An 11963-nucleotide genomic window follows, 5' to 3' on the forward strand; every position below is an offset into this window, starting at 1 on the left:
GAGCGGGCGAGGCTCACGAGTGAGACGCGGGACGCATTTTCCGAACGCGTGAGGAATCTGGGACGGTGAGCGCGAAGAATTTTCTTTCTGCGGATTTTCTCGTTAGATTCCATAATAAATTACTCGTGACTTTATTCTTCTCTTTAATGGGCAACAATAGCGTATTCAACACCGAACAGAAGATCGATCCTCCGTCTCCCCGTCGCATCGTTAAAACTTAACAAAACCTTATTACAGATGTAATGCGCAATTATATGATACAGCTCTCTGGAAAAGACGTGCAAGACTGCCTTACTCATCGAGGATGGGTGGAGGTAGATATTTACTTTTCTTTTTATTATTCTATTATTAGTCTGAATTAGTCTGACTGCGAGAAATCGCCTCGCGATTTCGCGAATGTACAATCTTTCGTTTATTTTCGTTACAAAAGCCCATAGATCAGCTCGTGAAATTCACGTTTACGTATTTCACGTTTGTTTGAAAAATTAAAGCATCTTCCTCTACCGCTATTCCGGATGTCTTAAGACGGTCCTGCGAGTTTGCGTAAAATCCGGCGAAGCGTAATGTGCCGCGCAACATTCGAGTCCCTCACAAATGAAAATGTAGAAAACGGTATCATCGGTACAGTACGCGGCGTAACGCGCACATGAATCTTAGAAAAGTCCTTCTTAAGCGTCTAACTTCTGTTGGCGCGATTACCCCAGCCGCGACGATGCGTGTCCTTGTACTCGTCCACGGCGCGTGCTTGCGCGAGCAAGTCAGAATCATCCCTCTCGATCTTCTCCTCCTTCTCAGCAGCTTCAATATCCTCTTGCTCGTTTGAACTTTTATCGTTGCTCCCGATATCTTGTAGGCATCGAGAGTTTATTTGGTTACGCTGCGATGGATCAGGCCAGCTAAAACAGAAACATTACATGTATAGAGATCTTAGAATTAGTGAAGTGTCCAAAATGATACAATAAACAATATGCACTTACTCTCCATCTTTGACCCTTTGTTCGTAGAATTCTTGGACTGTTAAGACTGGTAAACTCGGATAGCCAGCGCCATAAACCTGCTTCTGCAGCTCATCACGAGTAATGATAATTGGTTGTAGTTTTGGAGTAGGTGGTTTTTGCTTTTGAGACATCTGTGAGGGCAAATTGTGAGGTCGTCCCATTCTCTTCATATGTTCTAAGATCGTTTTCTCCGCAGACAGAGAACTCAATTCCTCAATTGTTTGGATTACATATAACTTCAGAAGGGTAACAAAATATTCCCTCTTAGTCTCATCATCAATGTTTGGATTGTCTAAATTCTTCTTTAGAATATCTAACCGAGACTCCAAATCCTTCTGTTCTTTATATCTCTGCAACTTTGTATTTCTTCGACATACCTAAGATGAACAAGATTGTCACCCAAATGATGAAATGTTTTCTCAATAATAATGTGAGAATAGGAAGCTCACCATTTCTGTGATAGTTTCCTTGTTTGATTTGTTTTGATTGTCTCCTGCTTCGTCCTTTCCATCAGTTGAACTGATTTCTGGTATTTCAACATCCGTGAGACCGTAAGCTTTAACTCTTTTAAGAAAATCCACAAAATAGATTTCTGCTACTTTGACAATGTGCATCCTGTCGTCATTGCCACAGATTTTAGTAGTAAGTGTGCCTAATAGAGCTGGTAGCAAGAAGTATTTGACATTCTCCGTAGACACTTCATCAAAACTTTCATTGTCACTGAACATATCCACTATAGAGACCAGTCTCGTTGCATCCTCAAACATACTCATTGTCCGCCTTATGTCAGACTGTGATAAACAATAACAAAAACAATGAGATATGAATCTAAGTATCCAAGCACACAACAAAAGATTGTAACATGTAAAAGTTGAATGTATTTCTCTTCTTCTGACATGCAGAATGGCATGCAGAAAGAAACGAAATACATTAAACAAACGTTTAAAGGGATGCCGGAAGAAACACAAGATTTTTTCAATTCCCAATACCTGTACTTTTGGACTGTTTGTAGGCTCCTGTGTTTTATTAATACTGTTAAATAACTCGAAAGCGTTATCGAACAGCTCTGACAGCGTCGCAGGGTCCTTCTCTTCTCTTTCCGGGCCCAGGCCCTTTGACAAACTTCTTTCCGACATCACTGTGTTGTTTGGTAACCTCTCGAAGCACGATACACGTCAATGTTGTGTTCCTGTGAAAAATCCAGGAGATGCAAATCTCTTGGGACAAGAGGAACAACTTTGGCGACGCTACTCGGAAGATGGCGAACTAACCTCACTATGTGACGAGAGTGGGGGGAACAGCGGCAAATTCTAACCTAGTCGCCCGCGCGCAAGTCTCCGCATGCTTTTTTTCTTATAATTATTATCATTGTTAGTAACTAACGTTGAATTAAAGTTTTTTATTCATCATATTTCACCAATATCGTTGCACTCGCGCGAAAGTCGTTTTCTTCTAGGACAAATGTTTCATCCACTTGTACAGTTCCAACTTTTCAGCTTTTGGAGCAGCCGTTGCGCTCGCGTGAGGTTAGGGTAGAGCGCCGCTTATTCCTGCCGGGCGGATGGGGAGAAGGGAGGAATAATCTCGTAAAGCTGGAGCCAGCTCGCCGTTCGTCGTTGCCGCCGTCGTCATTCGTGTTGCGGCAGTGACAAAGAGTGTACGCTCGTTCCCCGTCAATTAGTGTCGCGCAGCACTGTGCCGGCGAGTAGTGGGTGTGCGAGGATCTCGTCCATCGCTTTCCTCAGGGAAAGAAAAAACAACGAAGCTTCAGTTCGCCGCAAGCATCAGTCATGGACAGTAAGTTTTCATGCTTCGCCAAGGCACGCGAAAAATTCACCCTGGCACACGGCGCTTAACTTACGTTCATTCACGCCCGGCACGCGGCTCGTCGATAACGTCGTTCGCCGATCTTGACCCAATGACCTTCGTGTCGGTCTCGCAAAGTCAGCCCGACACGAATGTTAATCCTACTACTACGATCGGTACGGTGTCGTCGTGCACGACGAGTTTCGGTCTGAACAAATTACGTCTGCGAGAGCGTATATTTTATATGATGGATTATGGAAGATAAGAGTGTGTACGTGTACAATCGGTTGAGCAACACTTTTTCTCGATGAGTCTTGCGACTATTCTATATCTAATAGAAAAACGTATATTCCCTGAGAATTACTAAAAAACAAATTCACTTATTGGCTGCGGGATGCGTTATAAGAATCGTCGAGAAAATGAGTTGCTACCTTTAATCAGCCGACTATACACTCCGATGATTGTTTTTATTTTTTTTCTATGCATGGACTTCGCGCCCGGCTTTATAAGCTGTATCCGGCGCACGTCTGTTCGCAGAACCAGATTTGGCGGCAATTCAAAAACTGATAACACGCGACGTGAATCGTGCGAGGAACACAGGACCCGTTCCATCACCTTATGATGGAAAAGAGAGAAGAGACTAATCAGTATCTAATAACTATGTGAAATTGATTAAGAGTCACTGTGTCGTTTGGTTTTCAGAGAACGCGCGTGGCAGCTATATATATAACGCTAATTAGTCGCGCAATTAACAAGAAAGAGGGAAAGAGAGAGAGAGAGGGAGAGAGAGAGCGAGAATAAATTTGACGACGCAAGGCTCCACGAGGCTGACGACGATGAAAATTTAACTGTGCGTTCCGCGTCGGTGTATACTTTTTATTTTTTAACAGACACGCCGGATTCCTCTCGTACGAAATAAGATAAGTCACCGTCGGCGGTATCTCTAAGGTTTATTCCTGGCCGTCTGAGAGGGAGAGAAACCCGACGGCTTCTTGCCAAACGTCGGGCGTTTCTCGTCGCGAGCGCTTATTTTTATTCTTCAACAAAGTAGACTGTAGTGAACTCGCCGTGATGGAAAAAGATTTTGTGGTCGTCGGCGCGTTACAATATCGTGCGCCGACCTGCCGACGACACATGATCGCGGCAGGTGGCGATTTGAATATATGCCAAACGCCGAAAGAATTGATCAGCGACACTTATATATCGCCGCCGATGTATTTAGCGTGTCGTTTAAGCTGCGTGACATTTCCTGCAACATGGGCAAATTAAAATAAGTCGAAGTTATCTAATTTGGGATTGGTCAAAATTCAAGTTCTATTCGCGTCTCGACGTGTGTGGGCGAAATAAACCATCGATATAAGTAAAAAAATTAATCAATTTTACACGAGAGAGATTACATGCAAATTTGAAAAAGTATCCGTACACTTTCGTTATCGAAATGTCGAAATTTAACATTATAGAAGATGTAACTGTCTCTGTGATTGTCGTTGCGATTGTTAGTGCGTTGCTAGTCTCAAGTGTCTCATGTCGATACATCAATTATGGCATATATAATTGAACGTAAGGTGATAAGAATATCACGCTTATCGATCGTTCAACCTCAATAATAAGGAACCATTTCGTGTACGAAAAAATTGCAAAATACTGAGTTTAACATCTATAAGGATCAAGATTTTGTTAGAGATCTAATCGTTTCTACTACATGTGCATTTCTACTAACTGAATATATTATTTAAAAAATCATTAAGCACGAGAGACTCGACATAGATAAAGTTCTAGCCAAGTTCATTGGACTATCTTATCGACAGCTAATAGGACTATTTTTATACGAGTTCAATCTTGACCCTCGTCTGTTTTACGTCAGGAATTCAGGCCTTCGACGTTAGAACCTAACACGTAGAATGCGTCGAAGAATCGCTCGAGACCTATAAGTATTAATAGTAAGAATTAAAATCGAAACAAGTAATAAATTATCTTATTTATAAGCGTGCTCTCTAGAATATTGATTGTCGACGTCTGGCTTTTACTCGAGGCAAGTATTAGCGTAGATTCAACGTTTTTGTCGATAAGAAAATTATATATTTTCGAAATGTTTTAGTTTTATCTTTGACCTGAACTTTCTGACATCTCTGTATATTCTGAAGGACCAGTATATATTTAACATACATGGGAACTAAAGTTCTAGTTTGTGCCTTTAAATGGCAAAAAGCACATAATGCCACCTGTACATAATATACTAAAAAATTAATTAAAAAATTTATTTGTAAGAGAATTGAAAATTGATTTGTGGCATATAAAGTTTTTATTACTGTAAAATAAAGTTTATTTCTATGGAAGAAATTTTATGTATGTGAAATAAACTTTAAATCCTATAAATGAATTCTCGTGTGCAAAGAGGATCTTTCGACAAAGTTTGTAGGTTAATTAGAATCGAAGGAGGTTGAAGCTGCGTGACATTTCCTGTTGATGTAGGCTTCAGAATATCGAAATAGGCATTAAATGGTAAAGTAGGTAAATGTCAATTTGGGTCCACATTAATGTCGCTGCTCATGACGATTTCCGCGGCTGCAGGCGAATCTTGTAAGGAAGTAGTAGTCAGTTGAACTCCGAGACACAAGTGCTTGACCTAAGACAAGGTGTATGAATGCATTTCGCTGCGAATGCGAGGCCGACTCGCTATTATAAGCTGGTGCGGCTTGTATAAATATAAACCTATGCGCGCTACAACGAGAAACGAGTGCCGGCCGGCCGGCGCCCTGGCTCTCAGGTTTCGGTCGGTTCGGTACACCATAACGTTATATACTCGGCCGACACCTCCGCGTCTCTCAAAGGGAAGATCAACCCTTGCCGTTCCGAGAGAGGGATTTAAATATAGCGCCGCCGAGACATTTTTCCCGCCTCGCACCCCGCGTTGTAATTTACGCGCGAGATGGCTCCGCGTCCGACTGGAAGATTAACCGTCTCGCTACAAAATTAGACGCGCGGAAGAATTCCAGTGCAAAATTTTCGCGCTCGCGCTTTCTCGCGACACCTTTCTCTTCGGCGCAGATATCTAATCGAGCGGCGGTTTCTCTCGCAATTTTCACACGTCCAGCTTTAAATAGCGAGTAACGAAAGTCCTAACTACGGAATAGACGACGCGTGCTTTGGCGCGACTCTTTTGTGCGTTCTTGAGAACACCAACGACAGAGAAATCCGATCCTCGAGACCTACCTCGTATCCATTCTCTCTTCCCTTTTTGCCCGCGTTCTTTTGTGACTCATTACTGTTCGTCTCGACACTTATCCACTTTAGACATATCGCTTTAACACATTCGCCTACGCACACCTCGTGAGCATACTGAGAGGAAAGTTTTGCTATTAATTTAATAAATACACCGGTACAATAAATGATTCGTTGATATGGAACAACAAATGACTCCGTAGTGGGAACAAATGATTTATTATTCTCAATCTGCTACTCTAAGCAACATTTCTGTAACAGAGACACAACTAATTTAACCCAACTTAACTTTACTTAAATAGACGAGAACAAATGAGATTTGTGTCTCAGACAATGTATATTTGTCAAAATGATAAATGATAAGAAATGATTTGCAACAGTAGCTATTTTCCTAATAATAATCAAACAGCAGATTCATGTTACAGAATTTTATGCAATATTAGCTTTACCAACGTCACTGGTTCGAAGTGAATCGCTCAGTTGCATGTTTCGCGACAAATTGCCACAAATATCTAATTATCAGTCTCTCGATATGCCTCAGAAGTAAATATTGCCCATATTTTCTATGATCTTTCGTGCGATGAAGTGAACTTTGAGCGAAGTTGCTTGCGTTATATTTCACTTGCATATCTTGCGTCATTCTTGTTTATTATTGTCTTTATCAAAGTATAACGAAGACAGACAAAAATGCTAACTTGGGCGCCACTAGAGTATTCGAAGCGACGCGTTACAAGGATCATACGACGAAACTCCGAGCTGCAGGCTGCCAAGTGCACCTACGTCTCGCGCGCTTTTGGATGTTTCCGTCGGCCTCCAAAAGATGATGGTGCAGCGAGCGCGGGGAGGCAGCCGGCAGCTTCGTCGTAGATCCTCCTAAGAATAGGTGACGTGTTTTATCCAGAGGGAAAACAGAGCGCAGCCAAAATTCGAGGGTCTGTGTGCGCGCGCGGTGGATACCGCGCAGTCACGTAGAAATAGGATACGTTATAAATAAAACGCTATGAATTTTACGCCTGCGAAAAACAAGCGGCGCGCAATATCCGCGTTTCGCGCCTCACACGACTGCCGCTGCCAAGTTCTCGTTATGCAATTAAAAATTTCGCATATATCGGATTTTGCGACTCGTGAACGTTGACGCTCGCCATTCTTCCTTCATATAGTTGTTCCACTGAAAATGCGACACGTTATTTTCTGCAATTAGTGAATTCTTCACTGAAATACTATAGAACTGCTGGTTCAGTCATAAATATAGCACTACTATCAGTAAAAGCTGAAAGGAGCTATTAATAGTACCGATTATTCTCCCATTATTAACGTACCTTGCGAACACAGACAATGTTATTACATGGAAGATGACGCGTGGAAGTTGTTAATTTCATCGTTACAACCGTAGAAAGTTGTATTTAGTGTAACGTATAACAAATTTATGTATTATAGATTTTGCAGTAAAATCTTATTTGCAACAGACAAAATGAGTGAAAAATCAGTAAAATAATTATATTTATATTATTATTTTACTGATTCACTTTAAGAGAGTAGTAGTTTGCAAGTTGAGAGATGATATTCGTCGCTATCTGTAACGTAAAACAATTATAAGTTATAAATCATAAATGTCATAAGAAATAATCAGTTGCAATCGCAGTCTCTCTTTCTCTCTGTATCTTTCCTAATACTGTCGAGTGGAGATGAGACCTATATGAGACAGAAAGAAAGATCTAATTATATATTCAGAGTTGAAAGATATATATACTGCGTTTATTTTCGTATATTTTTATTTTTGTCGTGTTTTTTTTTTCGTCTAGGCGTGTTTCTCCTTGCATTCCGTCGCGATCTTACAATGGGAACAGGGTGAAATCGGATGCACCGAATTCTTCACGAAATCTTGAGGCGTTTATACCATGGCAGATACGCGTCGTTTTGCACGATAACATTTGAACTTCATGGAGGTCGTTGGCATAATTCGTCGTCTATCTTTATTCCGTTTACGTAAGATCAGTTAATTCAGCGGAATCGGCGGTTTACCGTGAAATTAATACGTCGCGGACAGCGTCTTATCGACACGCCGAGTCGCGACATGCAATCAAGTACATCGGACATGTGTGTTCTGGGTCTGAGAAATTTATTTAGATTGGCCTTGGGTGTGAAAACGATACCATCGCCAATTCTGTCGTGCGTGCATTCGCGTCATCTGGACATCCACTGGATGCAACGACGCGGCGCGGCGGGCTGAGACTCGCTTTCCCGCAAATCGTCGTAGTCGTCGCCGGTCGAAAATAGACTCGACCCGGGTGCGCCCGTCTAGAAACGAACGCGTCGTTGAGTGTTTTATCATGCGTTTTCGTCTTTCAGGATACGCATGGGTCACGCTGGCTACAAACGATGCCTACTCTCTGGGAGCTCTGGTCCTGGCGCACTCTCTACGTCGGGTCGACACCAAGTACGAGCTGGTCTGCATGGTCACTCCCGGAGTGACCACGACGATGAGGTATCGGTCCTTGCTCCAATTCTATGCAGAGATTTAGTTGCAAGACGCTGCGACTAGACTATTAATACAATGGGAAGTGTACAGGAAAAACAATATAGTTGGCCCACATATAAATCTATTTGTGCCAGCCAGATTCGATAGCAAAATACGGTACAACTAATTGTATGGCTGCTGTAACCCCAATGAAATTACTGGCGTTGCAGCAGTAACGATATCTGGTTGCTCCAATCAGAATATATCGATGATCACCCCAATCGACTTCTGGGTGTCACAATTGGATCACGCACAATTACATTGATGTACATTGATGCACATCAAAGTAACTGAGTTGTATCAACTGTACACATTATCATCATACAAAGATAGGGTGATGCAATTATGTTGTTCAAATACTTTTGATTATATGCACCATATCTTTTTCTTCCGTGTGACACTCGAGTAACCGACATTTTCGTTGCTGCAGAGAAAAATTGGCGGCAGTATTCTCCCTGGTACAGGAAGTCAATGTTCTCGACTCGAAAGATGAAGCGAATCTGGCTCTGCTCGCTAGACCGGAATTGGGCATCACTTTTACCAAGCTGCACTGCTGGAGGCTAACGCAGTACGCTAAATGCGTGTTCGTTGACGCAGACGCGCTTGTGAGTCACGCGAAAAATTTTGCGTGTTTACTCTGTAATTTAACTGACTTTGACTTGCTGATGATAACTTTCTCCAGGTTATACGAAATTGCGACGAATTATTCGAGCGCGAAGAACTGTCAGCCGCGCCCGACGTCGGTTGGCCCGACTGCTTCAACTCCGGAGTATTCGTATACAAACCATCTCAACAAACGTTCGCGTCAATTATCTCGTTCGCTGCGGCGAAGGGTTCATTCGACGGCGGAGATCAAGGATTATTAAACATGTACTTTAGCGACTGGGCCACCAAAGACATTTCCAAACATCTACCGTTCATCTATAATATGTGCTCTACTGCGACATACTCCTATCTTCCCGCATTTAAACAGTAAGTGCATATATCGCATCCTCTCGTCTTCTCGCGATTGTTCAGACTTACACCATAATTCACGTTTTATCGTTTCAGATTTGGTGAGGACGTAAGGATAATACACTTTATTGGCATAACGAAACCGTGGTTACAGTACTTCGATACTCTGACTGGTCTCGTCCAGCCACCAGCAGGTTCTGAACATCTGCAACCGCTGTTGCAACTATGGTGGAATATATTCTGTGAGCGAGTGCATCCCCAGTTAACTACCACGATGGTAAGTTAAATTCATTTGCTGATCTATTCGCAAGTAGATAGTGTATGTTCAATAATGATAGTTATCTTCACCGATGAATGATACGTTTAAGTAACGCTCAATACACGCTTAGTTTTGTTTGCTGCAGTTTCACATTTCTAATTTTGCACACGTTTTAACGATGCAATCAATATTATTAAGCACATGTATATATGATGCAAAAGAGTAACGTTGTTAGAAAAACGGTCATCGCAACACTTGGTTTACTAACCGATTGAATGTATATTTTTCTGTTTTTGCATGACGCTTGTATAGGTTGCCACCAGAATATCGGGTCTATTGTTGCCTGACATCTCTCCCAAGCTCTATATATCCGCTCCCGCATCCTTTATGTCCTGCGACGTAAACCACGACGCATACAACGACATTTCTAAGCAAGCGCCGGATTTCTCTGAGTTTAAAGATCCCTGGGAAGATCACCTGTATTACAGTGCGTTACATAAGTCGCTTAACGAGCGTGTCGCATTTACTAATGAGAATGATTCTCATGAGGCCAACCAATTGTCATCACAAACGAGTCACAGTTGCTGGAAAGAGGAGAGTGTTTCTTGTCAAACCGACCGCGTCACTGACGAACGTCAGTTTGAGCTTGAGCGCAATCAACACAATTACACTATACACAATGAATACCATCAACATGTGATTCCTCACTCGGAAGACAACTATAGTCAGCATTCCATGCAACACTCTACACATCATCACTGGCAACCCAGTGAACGTGAACAGCAGCAACACAGTGTACAAAGACACCATAATGAGCAATATCATGACGAAGAGAGACAATCAGATGAACAACATCAACACTCTGGACAATTCCAACAAGACAATTATCACAAAGCTAACAACGAAACGCCTTATTATTCCACTCAGCATCAGCAGGTACACGAACATTATTACGCTCACGAGTGGCAATCGCATCCCGTCGAAGTGAAATATGAAAATCATGCACAACATCATGTTAGTGACAATAATCAAGCTAGTCATCAAAATTTAGACCATCATCAGTTCCATGCTCAACGTACTTCTGAAAGTATTCAAAGTGCGAGTAACGAACGGTCGTTGGAAGCTGTGGATAAACGTATAAACGAACCGAGAATCGATTCCCATCCTCTCCCTTCCGCACCTAACAGCGAACTCCACAATATAGCCACGCAAACTGACCCGAGCACATTCAACCATGTAAGTAATTGTTCCCATATATTTTTCTCTTTCTCGTTTCTTTTTCTAAATTCTCGAGTTAAATTTGCCGGATAATTCCGTGCTGTCGACAATGTCAATAATCAGGTAATCTCGTGTAGTAAAGTGTGTTGCGCTTCGTAAAATGTGTTACGCTCTCTCAATTTGTTTACGTGTGCACTAACACATGTTATTTCCATGTAAAAAGTACTCTATGTAAATGGTATTAGGTTTGTACGTGAACGTAATTTATTCTGAGATAATCGATACGGAAGAGACGTAATTGCTCACAATATTCGCGCAATTTGTGGCTCACCTTACTGTCGTGAGATCACAACACGTCGGGATTTTATTTAAGTCTCTCGCTATCGCAAGCAGTTTAAATTAAAAGATATTTTTGTTGATTATGCAGGCGGGTATTGCCGGCGCTCTGGCTCAATTGACTCTCGGCGCGGCCAGGAGCGAGCAGCAGATAGCCCTAGAGGAGCAAATGAGAAAGCAGAGCTGGGAACTTGGACACATCGACTACATGGGTCAGGATAGCTTTGATAACATATGGAAGAAGATCTGCGAAACACTTTCCCAAGCACAGCAACGACAAGCAAGCCCACCCAAGGAGGTAATTGAACATAAAATGATACTATCTCTCAAATCAATAGATTGTTAAATTTAAAAAAGCTTATATCTAGCACCGTTGTTGTTCGATTTTAATAATGTAAATTATTTTACGTATCAGTTATTAGGACCTTAACTTAGTTTCCGCCCGCAAATGTTAGATGGCAATGCAAACAGTTCTAGTAGTCATTACTAACGAAACAGGTAGTTTGTGATTAATTTCGACATTTCTCGATAACATTCAGTCAGCATACACAATTATTTTCCTAAACAACAATTTCTTTTGCTTTGTGAAAAATGGAACGCGATAAAGTGTTTTTTCGACATGTGCTTTTGCACTATTTTGATTTGAAAAAAA

General features: G+C 41.8%; 2 protein-coding genes across 5 annotated transcripts in view; one reads left to right on the forward strand and one right to left on the reverse strand.

Annotated features, from left to right (window-relative positions):
• Positions 1-130: 130 nt before the first annotated feature.
• On the reverse strand, positions 131-2416 carry LOC116844752 (immunoglobulin-binding protein 1b). 2 transcript variants are annotated; one of them, XM_032816747.1, is made up of 5 exons: positions 2270-2416; positions 1988-2187; positions 1448-1789; positions 978-1375; positions 131-896 (listed from the first exon to the last, which is right to left on the reverse strand). In XM_032816747.1, the coding sequence occupies exons 2-5, from the start codon at positions 2132-2134 to the stop codon at positions 677-679; spliced, it is 1107 nt and encodes a 368-aa protein (XP_032672638.1). In that variant the 5' UTR covers positions 2135-2187; positions 2270-2416; the 3' UTR covers positions 131-676. The 2 variants fall into 2 exon arrangements, with proteins under 2 accessions (XP_032672638.1, XP_032672628.1); XM_032816737.1 differs by lacking the exon at positions 2270-2416 and having other exon boundaries at positions 1988-2245.
• A 210-nt stretch (positions 2417-2626) lies between these two features.
• Positions 2627-11963, forward strand: part of LOC116844633 (calphotin-like) — a 14916-nt gene continuing 5579 nt past the window's right edge. The window contains exons 1-7 of one of the 3 annotated variants that reach the window (XR_004378110.1): positions 2627-2795; positions 8376-8511; positions 8975-9149; positions 9227-9516; positions 9595-9775; positions 10070-10993; positions 11403-11609. Coding sequence is in view for 2 of the 3 variants with exons in the window: in XM_032816443.1 (XP_032672334.1) it covers positions 2789-2795; positions 8376-8511; positions 8975-9149; positions 9227-9516; positions 9595-9775; positions 10070-10993; positions 11403-11609 (1920 nt within the window). In the remaining variant the exon portion in view is untranslated. The remainder of the gene's footprint in view (positions 2796-8375; positions 8512-8974; positions 9150-9226; positions 9517-9594; positions 9776-10069; positions 10994-11402; positions 11610-11963) is intronic. The other 2 variants (XM_032816443.1, XM_032816453.1) reach the window with 2 other exon arrangements.

Source organism: Odontomachus brunneus, unplaced genomic scaffold (assembly GCF_010583005.1).
Source record: "Odontomachus brunneus isolate Ranch 3 - 2012 unplaced genomic scaffold, Obru_v1 Obru_scaffold_003, whole genome shotgun sequence".
Taxonomy (NCBI): domain Eukaryota; kingdom Metazoa; phylum Arthropoda; class Insecta; order Hymenoptera; family Formicidae; genus Odontomachus; species Odontomachus brunneus.